The 25,024-nt window shown below is 39.1% G+C and overlaps 1 protein-coding gene across 5 annotated transcripts in view; it reads left to right on the forward strand.

The window, feature by feature from the left end:
• CPED1 (cadherin-like and PC-esterase domain containing 1) overlaps positions 1 to 23,911 on the forward strand; it is a 330,082-nt gene extending 306,171 nt beyond the window's left edge. For 4 of the 5 annotated variants that reach the window (XM_010838063.1, XM_010838065.1, XM_010838064.1 and 1 more), the window contains 5 exons: positions 801 to 1,021; positions 1,281 to 1,382; positions 1,807 to 1,894; positions 6,455 to 6,601; positions 21,879 to 23,911. In XM_010838063.1, the coding sequence (XP_010836365.1) occupies positions 801 to 1,021; positions 1,281 to 1,382; positions 1,807 to 1,894; positions 6,455 to 6,601; positions 21,879 to 22,118 (798 nt within the window). In that variant the 3' untranslated portion in view covers positions 22,119 to 23,911. Of the gene's footprint in view, positions 1 to 800; positions 1,022 to 1,280; positions 1,383 to 1,806; positions 1,895 to 2,997; positions 4,226 to 6,454; positions 6,602 to 21,878 lie in introns of those variants that run through there. The other variant, XM_010838066.1, reaches the window with a different exon arrangement.
• The last annotated feature ends 1,113 nt before the right edge of the window (positions 23,912 to 25,024 follow it).

Genomic DNA, 25,024 nt, shown 5'->3' on the forward strand with positions numbered 1-25,024 from the left:
AGGGTGACAATAAACAGCCTTGACGTACTCCTTTTCCTATTTGGAACCAGTCTGTTGTTCCATGTCCAGCTCTAACTGTTGCTTCCTGACATGCATACAGGTTTCTCAAGAGGCAGGTCAGGTGGTCTGGTATTCCCATCTCTTGAAGAATGTTCCACAGTTTATTGTGATCCACACAGTCAAAGGCTTTGGCATAGTCAGTAAAGCAGAAATAGATGTTTTTCTGGAACTCTCTTGCTTTTTCCATGATCCAGCAGATGTTGGCAATTTAATCTCTGGTTTCTCTGCCTTTTCTAAAACCAGCTTGAACATCTGGAAGTTCACAGTTCACATATTGCTGAAGCCTGGCTTGGAGAATTTTGAGCATTACTTTACTAGCGTGTGAGATGAGTGCAATTATGTGGTAGTTTGAGCATTCTTTGGCATTGCCTTTCTTTGGGATTGGAATGAAAACTGACCTTTTCCACTAGAATACCTTATGACTATTTAAATCAATAACACGTTAAGCTGATTAGATGAGAAAGTGAAGTGCCTAAGAGGGATAGAAAAATTAAAGATAGCACAAAGAAAGCAAAGAGCTTTAAACGTGAGTTAGTGGGTCAGTAGATGATGTCATTACTAGGAATATGGAAAAGGAAAATGAACAGGTTTGGGAGAGAAGAATTAATGTCATTTCTTACAGTTTAAAGGGCTGTATTTCAATTGGATGTATGTCTCTGTTTTCATCAGGTTACTTATTTTATAGTCTTCTATGTCTTGTACACATCAGATTTGAAAGCAAAATTTTTTTTAACTTGTAGATTCTTTTCATTGGAGACTCAACCAACAGAGGGATAATGTACTATCTGATTGAAAGATTAAATGAAACCCTGGAGGAATGGCAGAAAGTGCATGGCACTAAATTCTACCACAATGTCAATGGAGGGAAGACCTTGATCAGTTATTCCTACTATCCCCGGTTTTGGATGAGCCCTTCATTGAGACCAACATTTGAAAAAGCCCTTGAACATCTCTTGCAAAGGTACAATGGAACAGTTTTGAATGAAACCATACCACAATGTAGTGATATTTTACTAGCAGTCATGATTGTTTGCTGTGTATCAGATGTGCTGAAAAGTTTAAATACCAAGTATTAATAATATGGCTGAAAACGAGGTAGAAATGATAAGGAGGTCTTGTGATCAGGATGCCAGCTAGGGTTCAATGAAATGTGAGGCGGTGCTGTTAAAATGTTTACCATGTGTTTCAAAGCAACACATGTTTTTCTTTCTGGATTTCAGATCAGGTCCCCTGGAGAATACCAGCCAGACTGTATTGGTTGTTGGTGGTGTTCAGTGGCTTAATTCCAATCACCTGCAAATTATTCACAAGGTTTTAAAAAGGTAAATTCCTGCAACAATAATTATCATTTGTTGTCTAAGTAAAAAAAAAAAAATTTACTCTTGATGTGAGTGAATTTTATCAAGATTTTATATAAAGGACAACTTGTAATTTAGAATCCAGCAGTTCAAGTCCAGTTTAAAATGTTTCAAAAATACTTTTGTATCCAATCACAACATGGCTCTTTAGCATCCAAATCTCCATTTGCTACAGATCAAAACATGCCCACTGACACATAAAACTATCCACACACACACACACACACACACACAAAAGCACTAATGTACAGCAAATCTATAAAATGAGAGTTTAGTCCTATATGGCAATGATCACATTCTAAAGGAATTCCTCTCCACTTGCTTGTGTAAATACAGACATCTAGAAATGTCATCAGAGTTTATGACTTGAGATCTGCTTATTTCACAGGGAAGACTTACTCAATATCCTTGTGATCATCAAAACGTTGGGAATTGGATTTCATTTGCCAGTGGATGGAGTGCACTTCTTAACACAGGTAAATCCATATTTTCCAGGCTGTGTGAATTTCATGGTTCCTGTAAGGATCCTTGCTGGTGTCTGAAAAAGAACCCAAAAGGCACTGTATAATATTCAACAACCTTCATAAAATTCAAAGCAGATGGTACACTTAAGGAGTATGATTTCAAATCAGTTATAATGATTCCTAGAAATAAGGGGACAGTTCAGTTCAGTCACTCAGTCGTGTCTGACTCTTTGCAATCCCATGGACTGCAGCGTGCCAGGCCTCCCTATCCATCACCAACTCCTTGGAGCCTACTCAAACTCATGTCCGTCACATCAGTGATACCATCCAACCATCTCATCCTCTTTCGTCCCCTTCTCCTCCTGCCCTCAATCTTTCCCAGCATCAGGGTCTTTTCAAATGAGTTGGTTCTTCACTTCAGGTGGCCAAAGTATTGGAGTTTCAGCTTCAGCATCAGTCCTTCCAAAGAACACCCAGGACTGATCTCCTTTAGGATGGACTGGTTGGATCTCCTTGCAGTCCAAGGGACTCTCAAGAGTCTTCTCCAACACCACAGTTCAAAAGTATCAATTCTTCGGCGCTCAGCTTTCTTCGTAGTCCAACTCTTACATCCATACATGACTTACTGGAAAAACCATGGCTTTGACTAGATGGACCTTTGTTGGCAAAGTAATGTCTCTGCTTTTTAATATGCTGTCTAGGTTGGTCATAACTTTTCTTCCAAGGAGCAAATGTCTTTTAATTTCATGGCTGCAGTCACCATCTGCAGTGATTTTGGATCCCCACAAAATAAAGTCTCTCACTGTTTCCATTGTTTCCCATAAGGGAAACATAAGGGGACACCAGCCCATAAATAATGCTTTGAATTCATAAAGAAGAAAGTGGGACCAGAGTTTGAAAAAATAAAAACCTGAGGGTTAGATGAGAGGGCTTATGTTGTAAGTATCCTCTTACCTCATTCACGTTTCAAACACTGTAAAGGCTCCTGCTAAAATCATATACGAAATTGTCAGTATCAATGAGTAATTTGGAAAAGAGTGGCTTTGGGGAAGAGGATTTCTGACTGATTGCTTTCAGAATTTGTCTTTGAAGTAGTATCATTCATTTTGCCTCAGGTTGGATGTTTATAAATGAAAGGAGTCGAGGCCTCTGATCAGTTCTCATAGAAGACAGTAAATCGGTAGTCTCAACACTAAATACAAGTCTCATAAAAGAAAGACACCATCTGTAGGTAAGACAAACAGCTGCTCTTGCTCAGCAAGGAGAGCTCACAGGCATCCCGGATTGTGTGCAGTTGCTCAGGGGGAGCTCAGGAAGCACTGGGAACTGGGGAGACAGGAAGCTGTCCATTGAATGTGTCAACCAAGTGAGATTTATTTTTGTGTCAATTATGAGTGCTCCTAGCTTTCTCCAGCACACATCATAGGATCCCCCTCTCCTTTCTTGAAACGTTACTTTCCTGGCCACCAGATCTGTGGTGCAAAAGCATGAGAAACAGTAGAAAGTGGCCAAAGTAAAACCACCAAATTCAGCTTCTTGAAGTCAGGCAGGGTTAAGGTCATGTAAAGTGAGTTGAGACATTTGGCATCTGGGGTAGCTGAAGGGATTCGGGGATTAGAAGAGGGGTCTTTTGATCATTTCTTCTATGGGTTATGAATTGAATCTCCTTTAATGTTATTTGAGGTCTGCAGGTCATGTTTGCAGCTCCTTCTTGAGGACTTTGGTAGCTCCATTTTGCTTCCTTGATTGCAGCCTCTCAACGGGAACTGGAGGAACTGTGATGCCTCCAGGTAGATTTAGAATGAACTCATCTCAGCAAACAGACCTTTGGCACTTACCATGTGCCAGATACCATGAACCGTTGTGCCTGCCATCAGGGCTTCAGTGGTGCTCATCAGTTTTGCAGGCTTGGTGAAGATGAAAGGAAGGAAGAAGAGGAAGGGAAATGATCAAACAAAAAAGGAAGTTATGGTAGTAAGTGGAGGCGGAAAAGAAACCTGAACTCGTCATCCGACCTTGGCATTCATCATCCTCATCGTGGCCATTCAAGATGTGGCTTCCACCTTCCTAGGTAGACTTAGTCCTTGCATCCAGTGTATATGCATCCATGTGTACTCACATGTACACACACACACATGTGCACACACACACACGCACTCACTCCACCACTGTTTTGGCTCCTCAAGCATGCCTTGCTCTCAGTCACCCCCAGATCTTTAAAGCTGCCGTTCCCTCTTCTTGGAGCCCACTCTCCACCACCTTCTCACCTGGGAAACTTTCGGTCACTCTTCCAGTGTTAGTTTAAGTGCAGGTTCCTCTGAGAAAACCTAATTGACGACTTCTGAACTGAGAAGACCCTGGACTCAATTGGCTCTTCCTGCCATGAGCTCCTGTAACTGTCTGGTGCCCTTGTCTGTGTCCCTCAACAGATCCCTGGCTTGGTTGTCTGTCTCCCCTTCTGGTCTAATCTCAGTGGGAGCAAGGTCGGGGTAGGGGAGGGAGGTCTGCTTTGCTCATTCTGGTCCCCAAATGCAAACCACAAATCTCAGCACACAGGAGACTTTCAGAAAGCCTCTCTTCCTTCTGGGCAGAGCCTCAATCAAGGCTCAGCCCCCTTTTCTAAATTTCGACCATCTCAGAAGGGCCTTCTTCCCAGCTCTAGAACTTCTGGTGGGATCAGCAGAAGCCTGTGTTGCAACAATATTGCAGCTCAACTTCTCTCTCTGCCCAGTTTGTCTTCCCTCACTCTCTTGGAGGTGTTGATCCCAAGGACGGGGGGACCTCCTGCTGGCCCCCTGCCTGCCGGTTTCTGGCTCAGAGTCTCTTTCTCAGAGAACTGACCTTTCTCTAGAAACCACTTATTGCAAAGTTTCTTCTTTTTATTACTGGGCACCTTAAAGCTGAGAGGGCACTTGTAACCAGACAAGAAAAAACTTTATAAACATTATTGAGCACCTTGAGCAGTATTTTTCAGGTGACGACACAGACTGTTTCCCATCTGTTCCTTTTCCTCCAGATTTCTCCTTTATGATCCTTCTCTATTCACTACCTTCATTTGGTGAGAAACACTCTTCTTTGTATGTCACCAAAATAGGTGTGTAAGCACAGAAAAGACAGAAAATTAGACACCTTTGTACTGCTTTTTTTATCTTGCAGTTGGATTAACAAATGTAAATAATTATTTGCTTTTTTACCTTGAAAATAAAAAAAAAATTTTTTTGATCTTTAGAAAAGGGAGGAGGAATACAATTCCCTCCCCGTGGCAGTGTGGGTTCTCAAAGAGACAGACACCAGGACAGGATCAACCAGATAAGAGGATTTATTGGAAAGAATGTCTGAGAAGAATAAAAGGGAGGGGCAGGAGTAGGTGGGAAGAGTTTCAGACCACACCACCCAATGCATATCACTCGGTCTTACACCAAATATATCTTGAGTGTCCACTATGTACTGGGAACCATGTTTGGCTGTAATGTGTCTGATACGAAGGGAGGGGAAGAAGGGTAGATTAGGTATCAAGAGTCTCAGACTACAGGTAGGTCTGAGAAAGCCTTGGTCAAGCCAATGAGGAATCCTGGAGCCATTATACTTAATGAAGTAGTCCCTCTTCTCAACAGTGGACCTAAACTAGAACCTCTGCTGATCTCCATCAATGCCTTGAGCACGGTTGGGGAGGGAGGGAGGAATATGACTTACAGAAGCAACAGATGGAGACACTACTCACTTCTGGGGCTCCCAGAAGCCCACTCCCCCTGTTTCCCTAAAACCTCACTCAGCTCAGGAAGCCCTCTTGAAATCTGCCATGCCCCTGCAGAGCTATTCCCTTTTCTCTCCCAAGCCAGAGTCTGATTTGTGTGCAGGAGCTCAGGTGCTTTGTGACCCTTTGGACTCTAGGCCGCCAGGCTCCTTTGTCCGTGGGATTCTCTAAGCAAGAATCCTGGAGAGGGTTGCCATGCCCTTCTCTAGGGGATCTTCCTGACGCAGGGATTGAACCCACGTCTCTGGCGTCTCCCACATTATAGGCGGATTCTTTACCACTGAGCCATCATGGAAGCCCAGAGTCTGGTATATTTCCCTCCAATAAAGGACTCAGTAAATATTTACATATTTGTTTCTCCTGTTTGAATGCCCTGTCTTAAGAATACGCACTATGGTTTACTTACCCTTGTATACCTGTCCCTCAGCACAGAGCTGAATGCAAAATAGATACTAATTAATATTCAAGTGAAAAATTCCAATAAATGGAGATAGAATTTGTGATTTTCAAGTCTTGGTTTTTAAATTGAGAATTTTACATACTTCAGTGGATCTCTGTGGACAATAAACCTAACCACTTTTCATAGAAGAAAAAGTTCTGAACTGTGCCACTATAGACATTAATGTATTGCTGTTTTATATATGCACTGATATTTATATTTTGAAAAAATTAGAACACATCTTAAAGAAATTCATTTTTTGTCTTACAATAAGATCAATCTGTAAAAAAGATGACTTTTATGTGATTTTAACTTGAGTTTTTAAATCATAAACCAGTCCTTTTAATCAAAATTCTCACTCTTCTCTTTTCCAATACAGAATGAAGTTCAGAATTTATGGAAAAAAAATTTGATTATCCTGGAAGATGCAAAAAAATATGGCTATGAAGTCGTTGACACATTTGCTATAACCATGGGGCGACACAAAGAGTTTTTGCAGGGGACATGCGGGTGTCATTTCCATGAGGTATTTATGCTGGCTCTATGGTTTTTGTAGCTTTTGATTTTTTAAAATTTCATTGCATCTTTAATTGCATTGTCAATCTTATTTTGCATCAAAGAAACTATGTCTGGAGGAGATTAAATAATGTATTCATCATCACTCAGCCAAATCAAGTAGTAGTCACAACTCAAGGCTCTGCAAAATGAAGTGTTAAAATAATTAGTGTTCATGTAGACACCTGAAGACTAGAATAGCTGGCCAACATAAGCAGAAGATGGAGAACACTTGCCTTTTCTAGTAGACTCTGAGACTTCCCATCAGAAATTCTGTCCACAGAAGGGGGGAGATATCTTTAATGGAAAAAGATTGAAAACAAGGCAATTTAATTGCTAAATTGATAGATTACCTTCCTCCATTGGTTTATCCAATGCATTAACAGAAGAGTCTGTGTTTTGAAAAGTTTTTTGTTCTTCATGGTAAAATTGATTTTTATTTGTAGTTAGTAATTTTGCCTGGCAAATCCCATGGACGAAGGAGCCTGGTGGGCTGCAGTCCATGGGGTTGCTAGGAGTCGGACACGACTGAGTGACTTCACTTTCACTTTTCACTTTCATGCATGGGAGAAGGCAATGGCAACCCATTCCAGCGTTCTTGCCTGGAGAATCCCAGGGACGGGGGAGCCTGGTGGGCTTCTGTCTATGGGGTTGCACAGAGTCGGACACGACTGAAGTTGACTTAGCAGTAGCAGCAAGGGCAACAAAAGTCTTACTTGAGGAGCATAAGCCTAATCCATGAATGTACTTTCTGGGTATAGCATGCTAATTCTTTCTGTCTAGGGTGCTCTTGTGGGCTTCCTTGAAGACACCCCTACTGGGCCCTCTGATAATAGCTCCTTTGACAGAGGAATACTTCACTTACAGCTGTATTCCTTCCTTAGCCCCTTGGCTTCCAACTGTCTGTCCTCCTGTTTGCAGGTCATTGCTTCACCAGGCATCCTCGTGGAAAATATACAGCATGACACTGGGCTTGCTATACTCAGTTGCCCCCGTGTTGTCCACAAGAAACCCTCATTCATCCTTGCTGTGCTGTTGCCAGACATATCGTGAGCTCCCAGTGCAGCCCTGCCTCTTTTTCTCCTCTCTTTCTCTCTCTACTCTCACTCTCACTCTTGATCTCTCACTCTCTTCCACTTCAAAGCTGATCTATAGCATCATGTCTCATACCAGTTCTCATGCTTCCAGTCCCCAGAGGACACATGTCTACCTCTCAAAGTTGGTGTCTTGAAATCCCGTCTCACTTAGCTTAAAGCAGGAATGAAGCAACCACCCAAGATGGAGCAAGATCACAAAGTTTAAGAACGTCCTTCATAGAAATTCTCTTTCTCTTCCTTATTCTCCTTTGCCCAGCTCTTAATCAGGGTTTGCTAAGCTGAATTTTGTCCACATTTTGGCAAGTTTTGCACATATTACCACTATGTTGCTTTCGACAATGAGGTTACTTGGCTCCTGTTGTTGACTAGATCTCAGGAGCTTCAGCGGAAACTGCAATGAACATTGTCTTGGTTGATCATCCTCTCAGATACTGATTCAATTGTTCTTTCTTGTGTCCCTTTGTAAACCAGAGTACAGTCATGAGTGAGATGACAACTCTAAAGGTTTCTTCTGATCCTGTTTTTCAGCCCTAAGATGACTGTTATAATTCATCTTGATCCTCAGAGTTTTATGAATATCCAAAAGTTATTGACCCTGCATTGGTTCTTCTGTACATTCTGCTAATGGAGTCATGTTACAATTTTGTGTGATATATGGAACTGTATCTCAGAGAGGCGAGAGGCTGCACCAACAGTAGAAAGCATGTCCTTTCGAGTTTAGATTTTAGCAACTTGAAGCTTGACCATGCCATTGCAGAACAGATTTCAAGCTGTAGGATACTGTGTGATTACTTACTTCTTCCATAAGAAAATATCCTTCTGGGGCCTATCCTATTTGTAAGAGGTCAAGACTGAGAAACACAAGAGCAGGCAGCTTGGAAGAGGAAGAAACAGTGAACTTGCAGCTGAGCCAGCCCTGTATCAGAGTTGGCTGCAAAAGCAAGCCAAAGGTTGTCAACCCACAGAAAGTGGGACTTTGAAAGACAACATACAGATTGGGTTTTTCCCCTCATTTAGAAAAGGTTTATTTATTTATTTTTACATAATATGTCTTCAGTTAGCATTTTAGGGGAGGGTATCTGTTTTTCTTTTTTTCAGCTTCAGTGCTCTGGAAGTCTAAAAAGAGAAATCTTCCAGTGATGTCTCACATGGCTCCAATTAAAAACCTGAAGATGCAGGAATTCCCCCACAGTCCAGTGGTTAGGGCTCTACCTTCTCACTGCCGAAGGCCCAGGTTCAATCCCTGGTCAGGAACTAAAATCCCCCAAGCCACATGGTGTGGCCAATAAATAAATAATAAAAACAGAAGAAGATGCCTTTCCCACATGATTGCCTTATATATATCTTCTGCCACAGGATCAACCAGTTGACAGGGAGAGTCATGGAATTTGTCAACTACAGTAAAGCTCTTTGAGTCATCAAAACTAGAATATTGGCTTATAAATATTACTAATAAAAAATCCTTAATTTTCATAATCATGAGTTAAGCATGTTGGGAAATTACTTCATTAATTTGATTTTATAATTTTTGTGTACAATTATTATATACAAATTATGTTTTATTAATCCTTATTTCTGATGTGTGCCATCTTGATGGTAAGGTATATGCATATCACCCAGATTTTCTCTGTTGATTCTGGAGCAGTGTTACCCATTTTAATGTTTTCGTGTTGGAGCTGAAATATTTGTGGGAGCATTTGCCTTTCCAGTTACAACATAGAACTGATAAGATCGTCTTTCTCAACTGACTCCCTTCATCACAAAGTCTCTAAAGTCATTCATCACAGAGGCCTAATTGTTGCTTAACTCTTGAACAATTTGTACCACTTGTACCTCAGGAAGTCTCCAGTGCTGACACTGAGTGTTTTATAAGCTTTCTAAACTGTCACCCAACATCTTAAATCACTGTTAGCCTATTATAAACAATCAAGAATATCTAAAGCATTTTGCAAAAAAGGATGGTTTAATGATGAATGTAGCAAGCTGGGAAAACGAAGATTATTGGTCTCATACAAAACATTAAAGGGCAGAAATTCATTAATAACAACCACATTTTCCTCTGTGCTCGACTCAGGAGCTGGCAAAGGAATTTGTTGTACCATAAAAGCAAGAATTAAGATCTGCTGTATTAAAGCAAAAAGAATTTGAATTTGGGAGCCTTGTATCTTTTGGTATTCAATGGAACCATTCCCATTATAGATTCACAGATACCTGAGAAAGATTGCTGTAATCATCAGTGTAAGATCTCGGTGTGTTCTCTTTGATTTGTGGTGAGAATTCTATCATAGACATAACAAACCAGCTCCAGTGGGCCCCTGTCGCCATAGGTGAGATTAAAGGTCTCGGGGTGTCTCTTTCATCTGTCAAAGCAGCAAGAGAGGGTGTGTTGCCATCATGAATCTATAAACAATTTTCCAACTGGTATGCATCAATTTTGACTAAACTGTTCCTGCTGATTAGAAAAGCAGGTGTTTCTCTTCATGGGTAGAAATGGAATTTTGTTTTCCCAGTGTTTATACAGGACAACAAACAGGATCCAGGTAGCTCTTGCCCAAGAGTGGTTTTGGATGGTGCCTTTAGTTATGCGGCAAACATCAACTGTGAGTGAGCTAAAACCTGGAAAGGATGCAAGTGAATTCTAGCTTTTTCTAGTGGTTGATTAAAGATTGGTACATGGTGACAATGAGCTCATTAGCCATAATGGAGCTCAGCCTTTCCTGAGATAGCTTGGTACAAAATGCTCTTCCATAGGGAGCATCCTATATTGAATGGTGATAACACCAATAACATCAGGGTGTCTCTCTGAAGAAGGATAATTAAATGGAGGATAAATACAGAAAAGTGTCAGTCACTCTATGTTGCACTAGTATGATGGCCCAGGAGGCAGCTATCCAGCCCTGCCTCTGCAGTCTGGAATGTGGAATGTTGGTAGGCCTTAGAAAGAGATGCTGACCCATCACTATTTCATTTCATGTTATATGCAGTGAACTGATTAAGTGCCAAGCTGAGATGGACTTTGGATTGCTTTGATTAGCATTTTTCTTACTTTAGGTCTTAGTGTTCTAGCCTGGTGAAATCAAGATCTGCGGTTTGGGAAATACTACCACTTAAAGGATTCTTAAATAATATTAGTATATTAAATGATCCCAATAGCCCTTACAAGCAAAGAAACTGTTTAGCTTAGTTTGACCCAGTTTTTCCCAAAATGTTGACCACAGACCACTTTTCTTTTTTTAATAATAACTATTAACACCTCAGTAAACACATTTTGGGAAACCTAGCATAGAGAATAAGGTCTAAAATCACTCTTGGAGTACAGATTAAATGTGGCAGATTGACCACAAGCATTTGTCTTCTCTTCCACTTGAAACTCCACAAAAAAAGATTTCAAAGACATAAATCTCCACCACCACCATCACCCCAAAAAAAAGACAGAATAAGAAATAATTCATAACAGACAAGAAATCTTAATTCATTTTAAGAAGTTTGACTTAGCCTGCAAGAAAAATTATAGTGTAAAATGCCTAATAAGGACCTACATACAGCACAGGGAACTATACTCAATATCTTGTAACAACTTACAATGGAAAAGAATCTAAAAAACAATATATGTGTGTGTGTCTGTATATGTGTTGCTGCTGCTGCTAAGTTGCCCACCAGGCTCCTCTGTCCCTGGGATTCTCCAGGCAAGAACACTGGAGTGGGTTGCCATTTCCTTCTCTAATGCATGAAAGTGAAAAGTGAAAGTGAAGTCGCTCAGTCGTGCCCGACTCTTCACGACCCCATGGACTGCAGCCCACCAGGCTCCTCCGTCCATGGGATTTTCCAGGCAAGAGTACTGGAGTGGGTTGCCATTGCCTTCTCTGCTGTATATGTGTGTGTATATATATATATACACACTGAATCACTTTTCTGTATATCTGAAACTAACACAACATTGTAAATCAACTCTATTTCAATAAAAACTTTAAAATATTAAAAATTTTAAAATTCTTTCATAGTTTAAAAAAGCAAAAGTTTATATTTTCCCTAAAAAACGATAAAGTGCCTACAGAAGAGAAACACCAGTTATAACAAGGGCAGGCTTGACTCACGGATCCTCTGTGTGGTTCAGACCTGAAGGAGCCGGGTGCTGAGGGAGGCAGGGCTGCAGCACGCATCAGAAAACAATTGGCTGACAGTCTGTGTGCAATGGACACTGAGTCCCTCACCCCAATCCATGCAGCCAAGAACCTACACCCATACACATGGGATTTCTTTTAAAATTGAACAGCAGAGAGTCTAGACTCAGAAAGACAGGTATAGCAAAGAGCAAACTAATCTAGAGGCTGAAATTAGAAAGTCAAACATGAGACTGGCTTCTGAAAAGCAGAGTTCTTAAAGTCCTGAAGCCTCCTAAATACCAGCAATCAGTCGCATGTCACCTCAGACAGGAGGCTGGAGATCTCTTCTGATGAGAAATGAAATGGCCTAAAAGAAGATCTCTTTTAAAAACTCCAGAATAGTGCTGGGCAAATCCTTCTAGTGACTCCAATAGTGGAAAATGTTTGTCCACAGTAATTGTTTCTAGATAACGCTTTGTGCGTGAGTGCTCAGTCACTTAGTCATGTCCGACTGTGACCCCATGGATTGTAACCCTCCAGGTTCCTCTGACCATGCAATTTTCCAGGCAGGAATACTGGAGTGGGTTGCCATGCCCTCCAGGGGATCTTTCTGACCCAGTGATCAAAACTATGTCTCTTGCATCTCTTTACCAATGTGCCACCTGGGAAGTCCTGATAACATTTGTATGCCATATGCATATGTAGACTAGGGCTTCCCTGGTGGTTCGGTGATAACCTACCTGCTGATGCAGAAGACTCCAGTTCAATCCCTGGGTTGAGAAAATCCCCTGGAGAAGGAAATGGCAACCCACTCCAGCACTTCTTGCCTGGAAAATCCCATGGACAGAGGGCGTGGCAGACTACAGTCCCTGGGATCCCAAAAAAGGTTTATAAGACTTAGCAACTAAACAACAATATGTACAGGCTGTGCTGCACCACTGTAAGATCTCAGCTCCCTGACCAGAGATTGAACCCATGGCAGTAAAAGTGCAGAATCCTAACCACTAGGCCACCAGGGAACTCCCAATAGTGCCATATTCTTAAATAAAAATTCTAAGTTCAGGAGAGATGTAGGGAAACAAATACTGGTGAGTTAAGATCAAAATAGATTTCAGGACTCAACAAGTCCATCTAAATAGTGTTTGAAATCAATTTGACTAACAAAGGTAATTTCAACAGTATCAAGAATTCAGTGACATGACTATTTAGCCACTTTGGAAATTGAGTTTAAGACAAGGCGTTAGTCTCTGGGGAACTGTGTAGAAGTGCAAGATAGAGCCAACGGTTTAACTTGAAATCAGTAAACTACTGTAGGTCTGTAACTCCTTCTAATGAATCTTTCCACATCAGAGGAGAATCTGTTTCCAGAGTCAGGAACTGAGTTCTAACTGGGGGCAGGAAGTAAAGCTCAGTTCTCAGTGCAAGAAGGGTTGATAATTTGGAGGTAGGTTGGAAGACAGAGACACTGAGTATTTAGAAACACCAGAAACAAAAAGAAAAAAAATAAAAACCTCATTCCTAAAGAAAACTTTAGTCTTGCCCTCTAATCCTCAGCATCTTTGACCCATTCAGAAGTTGGACTCCTTTCACTCAAAACATAGCTTATTTCATGTGGCTATAATTAAATATTGGGAGTGGGGGAGGTACGTGAAAGAATTCCTTATTATCTGTAAAAATTGCATGGTTTCCTGAAATGGAATTTTAAGGACTGGCTTCTAGCTATTGTTTGTCACTTTATTTTTATTCTCTTTCTGTGAATTCTTAAGCTATTTTTTTCAGCTGATCATAAATATTGCAACTGGATTGTGAATTGAATGTCCTGTCTTCAGAATGACTATGCCAAATAAAAAGTACCTCAGTAGTATCCATTTATCTTCAAAGACTGTGTTAGCTGGTTTTGCCTGCTCAAGCTCGTGTTTTCCCACCTTAGAAAACCATTACCTTCATTCTTCAGACCTCAGGCATGATTGTGAAACACATTTGTAATCAGAATATCCTCCCTAATCTGGTCTAGAAATTTTGGAACACTTGCATCACTGAAAATTGTTTTCTATTTTGTTCTGTGGATCTGGAACCACATCAGAAGTTCCTCGGGTATTATTCAAGTCAAGATCAGTTTTAGAAAAGGTATTTACTTGTAATCTGCCTGACACTTTTCCAGTTCACCAAGCTTTCCCTTTGTATATCAGTTTTTTTTTTTAATTCATAGTTATTTTAGATGCAGCAATTAATTGACATGGTAATACATTCATTCTGATGACTATGCGAAATCAATTTTGAGTGTTGACATTACATGAATTTAATAGTAAAAGTTGCCATGTACTTCTGTTGTATAATTTATAACAATTTTTCATGGTTGTTAAGTCTTAACAATAGCCATTGACCCAAGCTAATCAAGTAGAATTGTGGCCATTTGTATGTCTTCTAAAATGTCTATGTGCCCAAATCCTTAATTATGGATGGATGTGGAAAGATCTACAATCATAAATTGGGAGATCTCTTAACATATAAGAAGCCTAAGAGAAAGTAAAAGTTGCTTTTACACACCAAAGCACAGAATTTTTGTTACACTGAGTCACAAAGAAATGTAATCATCTACATATCCTATATCTTATCATTACAGCCCTTGATTCCAGCTCCAAAATTACCCCTTTCCAAGTTTCCATAGAAACTATATTAAAAATCTATTACAGTTTTGAAACACTATAATCTTTACTTGAAAATCTATTCCTACTTGTAACTTAATCTAAATTTGAATATTGCTGAGACAAAAATAATTTTTATTATTACACTTATACTTGTGATCATGGGACAATGCTGACCTAACACACTTCATGGAAACCAATTGTCCTTCACTTTCTCTGTCTAATTTTAAATATAATTTGATACAGCAAAGTCACAAAAAGAAAATAACAAAAACAAAACTAAAGACAAGGAGCTTCTTTGGATTATATTAAACTGGCCAAAAAGAAAAAAACACACAAAAAGCAAGCAACAAACAAAAAACATCATCTAACGCTCACAGGTAATGTAGACATTTACCCAGTCACCTGGTTATGTGTTATTAACCATATTTAGTAGTTCATTTTTCTTCTAGGTAGATGTGTCAGTTTCGCAGTTGTCACATCCTATGCACCCAGATTTAGAGAAGCATTTGGAAGCATCAAGCCATTCATGTTTGTCTCTGATTGAGGTGACCACTCTACACAAATATCTAGAATCCTTTGTCTCTGGTTCAAGGCCTAAATTTTTCGCCTTTGTTTTCTAAGAGCTCATTTTGTTGTTTACTATTATTATTCTCCAGAGATAAGCCTAACATTTGTATTGCTGACACCTCTCTTTCAAAGCCACATTCCAGTTACCACTCTGTTTGGAATTTAGTAATCCCAACCGGTCCTCTGATTTTGGAAGGACTCACATGGACATATTTCCACACATGAGATCAAAGGAAAGAAACAATTCAGTCTTTACAGGAATCAAACATCGGTCACTTGCATAGCATTTCCAAGACGTAAAAATATAGCTAACTCCTTTTCTTCCACTTTAGAGTCCATAAGAGTAGGTAAAATACAGTAATATTTTGAAACTCAAGAGATAGCAGTTTGATGGCAACGCCAGACACCAAATTTTACAAAGAAATAATAGCTGTGTGGACAGGTATCATGGCCATCATGAATTAGCACTGTCTCCTTAATGTATTAATATTTACTAAGGAACAGTAGAGTACCTGAGCTTGGGGATCTAGTCTCAGACAATGTCTCTGAAGTCATTTCATTCTTGTTCTTACTTCAAGTATCTAAGACATGTGTCTTTATAAAGTGCCCTTGAGGGTAGGGACCATATCTGAGTTACTCCGTGTGTTTGTTTCTTAAGAGAGAGAACTCCAAAGTTTGAAATATGGATATTATATGGCAAAAATAAATCATATTTTGATTTTATAATATACAGCATCATCTTCTACTGCTTTTCTCTTTTAAAATGATTACATGAATTCTTGCTAATTCTAAAAATTTTTGAAGTATATATAATAAAAACAAAAATTCTTTCATTTTTGTACTACACACACCCCTTGAATTTTCACTCCCTTCTCCACTGGAGATCCTATTTGCAATTTGGTACATGAAGTGAAGTGAAAGTCGCTCAGTCGTGTTCAGCTCTTTGCGACTCCATGGACTATAACGTCCATGGAATTCTCCAGGCCAGAATACTGGAGTGGGTAGCCTTTCTATTCTCCAGGGGATCTTCCCAACCCAGGGATCGAACCCAAGCCTCCCGCATAGCAGGCAGATTCTTTACCAGCTGAACCACCAGGGAAATTTGGTACATAGCTCCATTTTAAACACACACGCTTGATTTTAATCCCATGTAATTAAAACTACTTGGCTGTCAACATTTATGGTCATTAGATTTATATGACATTGGGTCCTATTTAGAATTGCCTTATTTTTCCATGAAAATTTTTAGGGAACAGGCAGTTTGTAAAGTACATTTTAATTTGCAGTGTGAAAATTCCTATTTTTTCTCAGTGTTGAATTTTACTTCTACTTGGCTTATGCTTGCTCAGTCACTCAGTCATGTCTGACTTATTGCAACCCCATGGACTTTAGCCCACCAGGCTCCTCTGTCCATGGAATTCTCCAGGCAAGAATACTGGAGTGGGTAGTCATTCCCTACTCCGGGGATCTTCCTGACCCAGGGATCGAACCACATCTCCTGCATTGGCAGGCAGGTTCTTTACCACTGAGCCACCTGGGAAGCCCATACTTGGCTTACACAGCCAGCAAATTGCGTCTGTGGTAGATTGAAGTTAAATTCAAGTCCCTTTGATGAATGAATATCTGGTATTGAAATCTCCTCTCATCACTGCTTCTTTTTTCTTTCCCAAATGGTCTTGGCCATTTTCCTACATTTATTTTCTGAGATCTGTTTTAGAATTCCTTTGTCATGTATCCCCCCCCCAATCCTGCTGTGATTAAAATTGGAATAGCACTTTAATTAACTTGGAAAGATTTGACATGTTATGTCTTTATATTTATTCGTGGTTTCTTTTATGTTTCATTAAATTTTTGACTCATTCTTCACCTATGCTCTATAGATCATCATCAAATTTGATGAAGTTGTTTTAGTATTGTAATGAAATCTTTTCTCTGTTTCTTATTAGTTGGTGATAGATTATAGAAGAGCTATTTAATTTTTAAATATTAACTTTAAAATATTTCATTATTTTACAGTAGGTTCCTTTGAGTTTTCAGGCAAACATCATATAGCTACAAATAATTCTTCAGTAACCTTCTATGACAAAATATTTCATAATATTGAAGCTTAACATTCCTGAAATAAATTGTATATGCTAGTAAATCCCAAGGACAGAGGAGCCTGGCAGGCTACAGTCCATGGGGTTACAGGAGTTGAACATGACTTAGCAACTAAAGAGAGAGACAGAGTGATACAGCACGCAGTACTGATACATTTTTTAAATGATATGAGATTAAATTTACAGTAGCATTTTGGGAGGATTTTTTCTGTCTGTGTTTTGACCAGTCAAAGTTGAAATTCTTTCTCTGTAGGTTTGTCTGTTTTAGGATTCAGCAGAGTAATACTGGCTTAACAAAAGAAACTGGGAAATTTATTATCTTTGATTATTTCTTGAAAAATAGTATTCAAAGGAAACCAACTGAATTAAGTACTGGGTCAATCCCTGGCATCATGGGTAGGAATCAGTCTTATATACCATAATAGAAGCGTTGGCACTGTAGGAGACATTAGACTGGCCCTCAGAAGGTACAGGGTTGGGGGGATCCCCATCATTCAATCTTCAATTCTCAGAGATCAGCATAGTGATTTAAAAATAGAACTATTTTATCAAAAATAAAACTATGTAGGTTATCTGGCAAAAGACTGACACTACTCCCACGTGTATACAAATACACTGGAAATAGATATTTTTGTATATCCCTTTTATGAATCGTGTTCAAAATTGCTGTAAACATCTAAACTAGTATTATCCAACATTTGTAATGCAACATCAAATGCAACCCTGAAATCACAGAAAACATTAAAATAATTTTTAAGGAATAGAATCTTTTTGCATTGGGATGAATCTCCTTTTATTTTTCATTGTAATTAGTATGCAGATCATCAGGCAGTTGCAAAAGCCAGAACTTAAGGTAACATTATATAAACAAAATTAACCTTATTTTGGCTTCAGAACACTGGAATAATATTTTTTCAGGATTGACTACATTATTTATGCTTAAGTGTTTGCTTAAATCAACTTCCTTAAGAATGTTCACTAATCTTGCTATAGAGGAATACAAACTGCCTCCAAAATGGACAAAACCTTCTGGAAAACATTGGTGCACGTCCCCAGCCTATACTTAACATTATCATATAACCAGAGGTGGAAGGTGACCCATAATAGAAACATACAACTTTGGGACCTGGAATACTAATCAGTGGTTAACTGCAGATCGAGCTGTAAATTATGATCCAGAAGGATTCCTCACCACAACCTACTGACTTCACTGAACTTCTTAAGCGTCACTTCATCTGAGGGGCCTGATCACGAAAAGCCAAACCTCCCATAGTTACAGAAAAACAATTCATTTCTTTGGGTTTAGCAGGGTATAATTGGCTTTAAAACATATTGCTGTTATATTTTTCTTCAAAATGGGAATAGCTTAGTGTTTGTATGATTATAAAGTAATGCACATTTATTGTAGTAGAATTAAAAAGTAAGAACCAAAAAGTTACAAATAATACATTTTAAACTGCCTGTCATTCCTCCACCCAAAAATGACTGCCCTTAACCTTTTTGTATAGATTGTTACAGACTTTGTATTCACACAACTCTTCTGAAATGGTTTCTGCTCACCCACAACTTAACTACAAAGACTTACCTTCCAAATAAAATGCTACTTTTTTCACATATTCTATATTGTTGGAACTGTGTTCACTGCATTCTTTTATCAGAAAATATGTACCTAAACCACTACATAGCCTTCAAAAGAATTTTTAAAAACCATATGAGCTAGTGTTCTTTTTTTTTTTTTTTTTTGAGCTTGTGTTGCTTTCATTAATCATTCAGTTCAGTTCAGTTGTTCAGTCATGTTCAACTCTTTGCAACCCCATGGACTGCAGCACACTATTGAGTAATGCCATCCATTGAGTCAGTGTTGCCATCCAACCATCTCATCCTCTGTTATCCCCTTCTCCTCCTGCCCCCAATCCCTCCCAGCATCAGAGTCTTTTCCAATGAGTCAGCTCTTCACATGAGGTGGCCAAAGTATTAGAGTTTCAGCCTCAGCATCAGTCCTTCCAATGAACACCCAGGACTGGTCTCCTTTAGGATGGATTGGTTAGATCTCCTTGCAGTCCAGGGGACTCACAAGAGTCTTCTCCAGCACCACAGTTCAAAAGCATCAATTCTTCGGTGCTCAGCTTTCTTCACAGTCCAACTCTCATATCCATACATGACCACTGGAAAAACCACAGCCTTGACTAGACGGACCTTTGTTGGCATTGCTGCCGCTAAGTCGCTTCAGTCGTGTCCAACTCTGTGCAACCCCATAGACGGCAGCCCACCAGGCTCCCCCATCCCTGGGGTTCTCCAGGCAAGAGTACTGGAGTGGGTTGCCATTGCCTTCTCCTTGTTGGTGTTAGTAATAAATAAATAATGTGCCATATTGACTGAAAGTAATGTCTTACAATTGTATTAGTATGATGAAATTAAAAGATTTGCTGTTCATCTGCAAACACATTCAAAACATTTTTGCCAGTATTTTCTCTTTTCCCTACTTCTCAACCCTCCCCCCACGCCAGTCTCTCTTGGTCCCCACCTCATTTTCTCTGACTTTTGTTGCTAACAGCCTGTGGTACATTAACCCAGTGATTAAAGCTGACAATGATAAGATTTCACCAAGCTGTGTTTTATATATTGTACAAATAGACAATATATGTGGCCTTTTTATTTGTATGTGTGCGTGTTAATATTCCTAAAATATCTGTGAAGAGAATGGGAAAAAAACTAAAATATACATTGCCTCTGGGGAGGGTATTGAGTGACTGGAGATAAAGAGCAGTGATGGGAAGGAAACTTTTTTTATCAGATACTCTTTTATGCTTTATAAATGTTTATACTGCCTAATGAAAACAATTTCAAGATAAAAATATATCTAAATATGTACAAACATTTATAAAGCTATTAGCGTCATGGAACTTAGGCGGCTCCTTCAGGTTCCATAACTTACCTCTTTCTCAGAGAAGTGAAACCACTGGCTGTAACAGTGTCAGCTTGTGGGTATGAGGTGCAAAAACATTTTCTCTTTCCTTTGAAAGTCATTTTAGTTATCATTTAGTTATCATTCTCTAAAAGGATGTCATGATAGGCTTAAAGTACCACATTTGAATCAGTGACTCAGCAAGATGTGAGTGTCTTCTATTTATTAACATCTAACCTAAATACACTCACATATGCGCACACACGCACTCACAGCAGTGTGGTAAAGACACCATCTGAGACTCCTTACTTGCCTTAGAGACAGCTGCCCTGAAGTAAGAAAAGCAGCATACTTTTTCATTTCAACCTTTTTCCTTTTGAAAGATAATTTACACTGATTCTTGATCATGTCAGTCATACTCATGCCTTTTGGGCAGCATCTGTGTATAGAGATGCTGTTCAACTTTGTGAGTTAGTTATCCTGCTCTTCAGTTCAGTTCAGTTCAGTCACTCAGTCGTGTCCAGTTCTTTGCGACCCCATGGACTGCAGCATGCCAGGCCTCCCTGTCCATCACCAACTCTTGGAGTTTACCCAAACTCATCTCCATTGAGTCAGTGATGCCATCCAACCATCTCATCCTTTGTTGTCCCCTTCTCCTCCTGCCCTCAATCTTTCCCAGCATTAGGGTCTTTTCAAATGAGTCAGGTCTTCGTATCAGCTGGCCAAAATATTGGAGCTTCAGCTTCAACATCAGTCCTTCCAATGAACACCCAGGACTGATCTCCTTTAGGATGGACTGGTTGGATCACCTTGCAGTCCAGGGGACTCTCAAGAGTCTTCATCAACACCACAGTTCAAAAGTATCAATTCTTTGGCACTCAGCTTTCTTCATAGTCCAACTCTTACATCTATACATGACTACTGGAAAAACCATAGCCTTAACTAGACAGATGTTTGTGGGCAAAGTAATGTCTCTGCTTTTTAATATGCTATCTATGTTGGTCATAACTTTTCTTCCAAGGAGTAAGCATCTTTTAATTTCATGTCTACAGTCACCATCTGCAGTGATTTTGGAGCCCAGAAAAATAAAGTCAGCCAGTATTTCCCCATCTACTTTCCATGAAGTGATGGGACCGGATGCCATGATTTTAGTTTTCTGAATGTTGAGCTTTAAACCAACTTTTTCACTCTCCTCTTTCACTCTCATCAAGAGGCTTTTTAGTTCTTCTTCACTTTCTGCCGTAAGGGTGGTGTCATCTGCATATCTGAGGTTATTGATATTTCTCCCAGCAATCTTGATTCCAGCTTGTGCTTCATCCAGCCCAGCATTTCTCATGATGTACTCTGCATAGAAGTTAAATAAGCAGGGTGACAATATACAGCCTTGACGAACTCCTTTTCCTATTTGGAACCAGTCTGTTGTTCCATGTCCAGTTCAAACTATTGCTTCCTGACCTGCATACAGGTTTCTCAAGAGGCAGGTCAGGTGGTCTGGTATTCCCCATCTCTTTCAGAATTTTCCACGCTTTACTGTGATCCACACGGTCAAAGGCTTTGGCATAGTCAATAAAGCAAAAATAGATGTTTTTCTAAAACTTTCTTGCTTTTTCGATGATCCAGCGGATGTTGGCATTTTGATCTCTGGTTCCTCTGTCTTTCCTAAAACCAGCTTGAACATCTGGAAGTTTATGATTCACGTATTGCTGAAGCCTGGCTTGGAGAATTTTGAGCATTACTTTACTAGTGTGTGAGATGAGTGCAGTTGTGTAGTAGTTTGGATTCAAATGTCCTTGATTTTGCCTCACTATTTTTTTTTCTTTTATTTGCAGGTGATAAAATCTAAATTATCCAAAGAGGATCACTTTCTTAAAACGAAACAATCAAGAAATCATATTGTGGGAAAATATTTCAGCAATCAAAGCAAATTACAACAAAGACGACAAGACTCTATGACAAATGTTCAATCACCGTTTCATGTCAGAGGTCCAATTAATCAGGTTTGCTCTGAAATCCTTCTCAGCAGGATATGTGCCCCTGAAAGAACTGTGGAAGCCCTGCAGAAGGACTGAACTTGGAATTGGATACAAGCCACTCCCCTGGACAATGGTCTAAGAACCAAATCCTGGTCATCAGTTGTATTTTGGTTCTACCACGCACACTCAGGCGCAAGGGCACACACATATACACTGATGCACATTTAGCTAAAAAAAATGTCATTACACTTTTTTCTACAGCTTTATAAAATCAGGATGTGCACTTGGAAATCAGTTGGTTTCAAGATGAAAGACAGAACTAGAAAAAGGTGACCTGAAATATAATCATAAACTAGATCAACTCTGGGCCGGTATTGCACTGTGATGATAAAGAGAAATATAGACATTTGATAAGTGAGGAAAAAAGATCATGCTCTTGAGTATTGTGTTATCATCTTTTTTGGTACTTTAATATTGAAAAGGGTTTGAGGAATTACATTCCACCTGCCAATGGGGATTGTGCTGTGCTTGCCCTTACCAGGAGAAAACATGGCATTGATGAGGGTTTAGGCTTTGTGAATCTAATGCTTATGAAAACAGTTTCTTCCTAGATTTTTAAATCCTTTAACTGAAAGGAGAATAACAGGAATGTTTTCCAGGGAATTCTAAGAGATTCTATGAAAGAAATAGGAAGCATAATATTTTACAGTTAAAACACCAATATATTTAACTTTGCACTCTTTCTACTTTTCATAAACATTCCCTCCTAGCCTGTCCGTGAACTTGGATGGGTAACTGAAGTCTGAGTTGATTAAGTATATAATTTTAAAGTGAGAAAAACAAGATATAGTTCCTTATGGGTTACTTTATTATGTTTCATTGATGATCTTACTTAAGAAAAAAGCTTTTGTTTGCTATTAGAGCCCTATATAATTTAAGACTGTGATTATATTAATATTTTATGTAAATATTTGAAAAGTATTAAGCATTCTCAACTGCATAGGCATTTATATCCAGAAAGCATTCGTATATGTCCACAAATACTACTATGTTGCTAGTAAACATATTTTGATTTTCCTGAGAGACTGTATCTAATCCAAATTTAGAATAGACATACAATTAGTTCTTATAAAACTGTGGCATGTATATATATAACATATCTAATCCTAGTAATTGAAAACTTTCTCTTCTATATTTTAAAATAGTAAATTTCTTTATTGTACAAAAGCTCTGTTGTGAGATAACATCTCACAGTTACAATGACTCTTAAAGGATTATTTTTCTTTTGGGGAAAAAATACTGAGAGGGCTAATTCAGTGCTTAGCTGAAATTACCAAATGCACAAATACCTCAATTCCAATACTATACCAAAAACAAATCTATTTTGATTGATCAGTTCCTTAGTATGAATATAAACTTCCTTTAAATACTCTATTTTTATATATATTTTTATATGAAAGTAAACATAAATTTATATTTAATGGTCTTAAATTATATCTAAGCACAAATATCACTTGATATAAACAATACATACCTGCGTCTAAAAACAGGTGATAAATTTTTTAAATGAGCGGTACAGAATTAACTTTAAAAATGAAATATTTTATAGTATCTACAGCTATGTGTAAGCATCATTTTTTGGTTTTTAGTGCTTTTTTAATGATATAAAATGTTGCCAATTCATGTAGCTCCTCTATCCTGTTTTAATGTATTACATATTCTGTAACAGATTATAGTCAGTGGATGTGTCTTATAATTTACTGCCAACCTAACTGTAAATACACTTCTGACTGAGGTTAGCTTTGCATTTACCTCTTTACTACTGAAATAGTAGTGGATTTTAGAAACAGTTGTAATAATACAATTAATAAATGTCTTACTAGTAATAATCCATGTTTGGAGAATATGCTTTATTTTCCTTTTTACTGGAGGTATACACCTTATAGGAATTCCCTCGTAGCTCTGTCGGTAGAGAATCCGCCTGCAATGAGGAGACCTGGGTACAATTTATGGGTGGAAGAGATCTCCTGGAGAAGGAAATGGTAACCCACTCCAGTATTCTTGCCTGGATAATCCCATGGACAGAGGAGCCTATGGGGTTGCAAGAGTCAGACACAGCTTAGCGACTAAAGCACCACCACCATACACCAAAAATATCATCCTGTGGACTCAACTACTAAAGTATAGTTTAGTAATATGACCATATACTTCCTTCCAACCCTAATACTCTACAAATTTTGATCAGATGAACTCCCTGCTCTACAATGACAAAGCTTTTGAATACAATACAGTGACAAGTTTTGTCTGCAAGGCACCGAAATGCTAAGAATCATTTTAGTTAACTCTTTGAATGAAAAAAAACCCACATTTTACTTCAGTTCAATTCAGTTCAGTTCAGTCGCTCAGTTGTGTCCGACTCTTTGAGACCACATGAATCGAAGCACACCAGGCCTCCCTGTCCATCACCAACTCCTGGAGTTCACTCAGACTCACATCCATTGAGTCAGTGATGCCATCCAGCCATCTCATCCTCTGTCGTCCCCTTCTCCTCCTGCCCCCAATCCCTCCCAGCATCAGAGTCTTTTCCAATGAGTCAACTCTTCGCATGAGGTGGCCAAAGTACTGGAGTTTCAGCTTTAGCATCATTCCTTCCAAAGAAATCCCAGGGCTGATCTCCTTCAGAATGGACTGGTTGGATCTCCTTGAAGTCCAAGGGACTCTCAAGAGTCTTCTCCAACACCACAGTTCAAAAGCATCAATTCTTCGGTGCTCAGCTTTCTTCAGAGTCCAACTCTCACATCCATACATGACCACAGGAAAAGCCATAGCCTTGACTAAACGGACCTTTGTTAGCAAAGTAATGTCTCTGCTTTTCAACATGCTATCTAGGTTGGTCATAACTTTCCTTCCAAGGAGTAAGCGTCTTTTAATTTCATGGCTGCAGTCACCATCTGCAGTGATTTTGGAGCCCCCCAAAATTAAGTCTGACACTGTTTCCACTG

This window comes from Bison bison, unplaced genomic scaffold, assembly GCF_000754665.1.
Source record: "Bison bison bison isolate TAMUID 2011002044 unplaced genomic scaffold, Bison_UMD1.0 scf7180017864089, whole genome shotgun sequence".
NCBI lineage: Eukaryota > Metazoa > Chordata > Mammalia > Artiodactyla > Bovidae > Bison > Bison bison.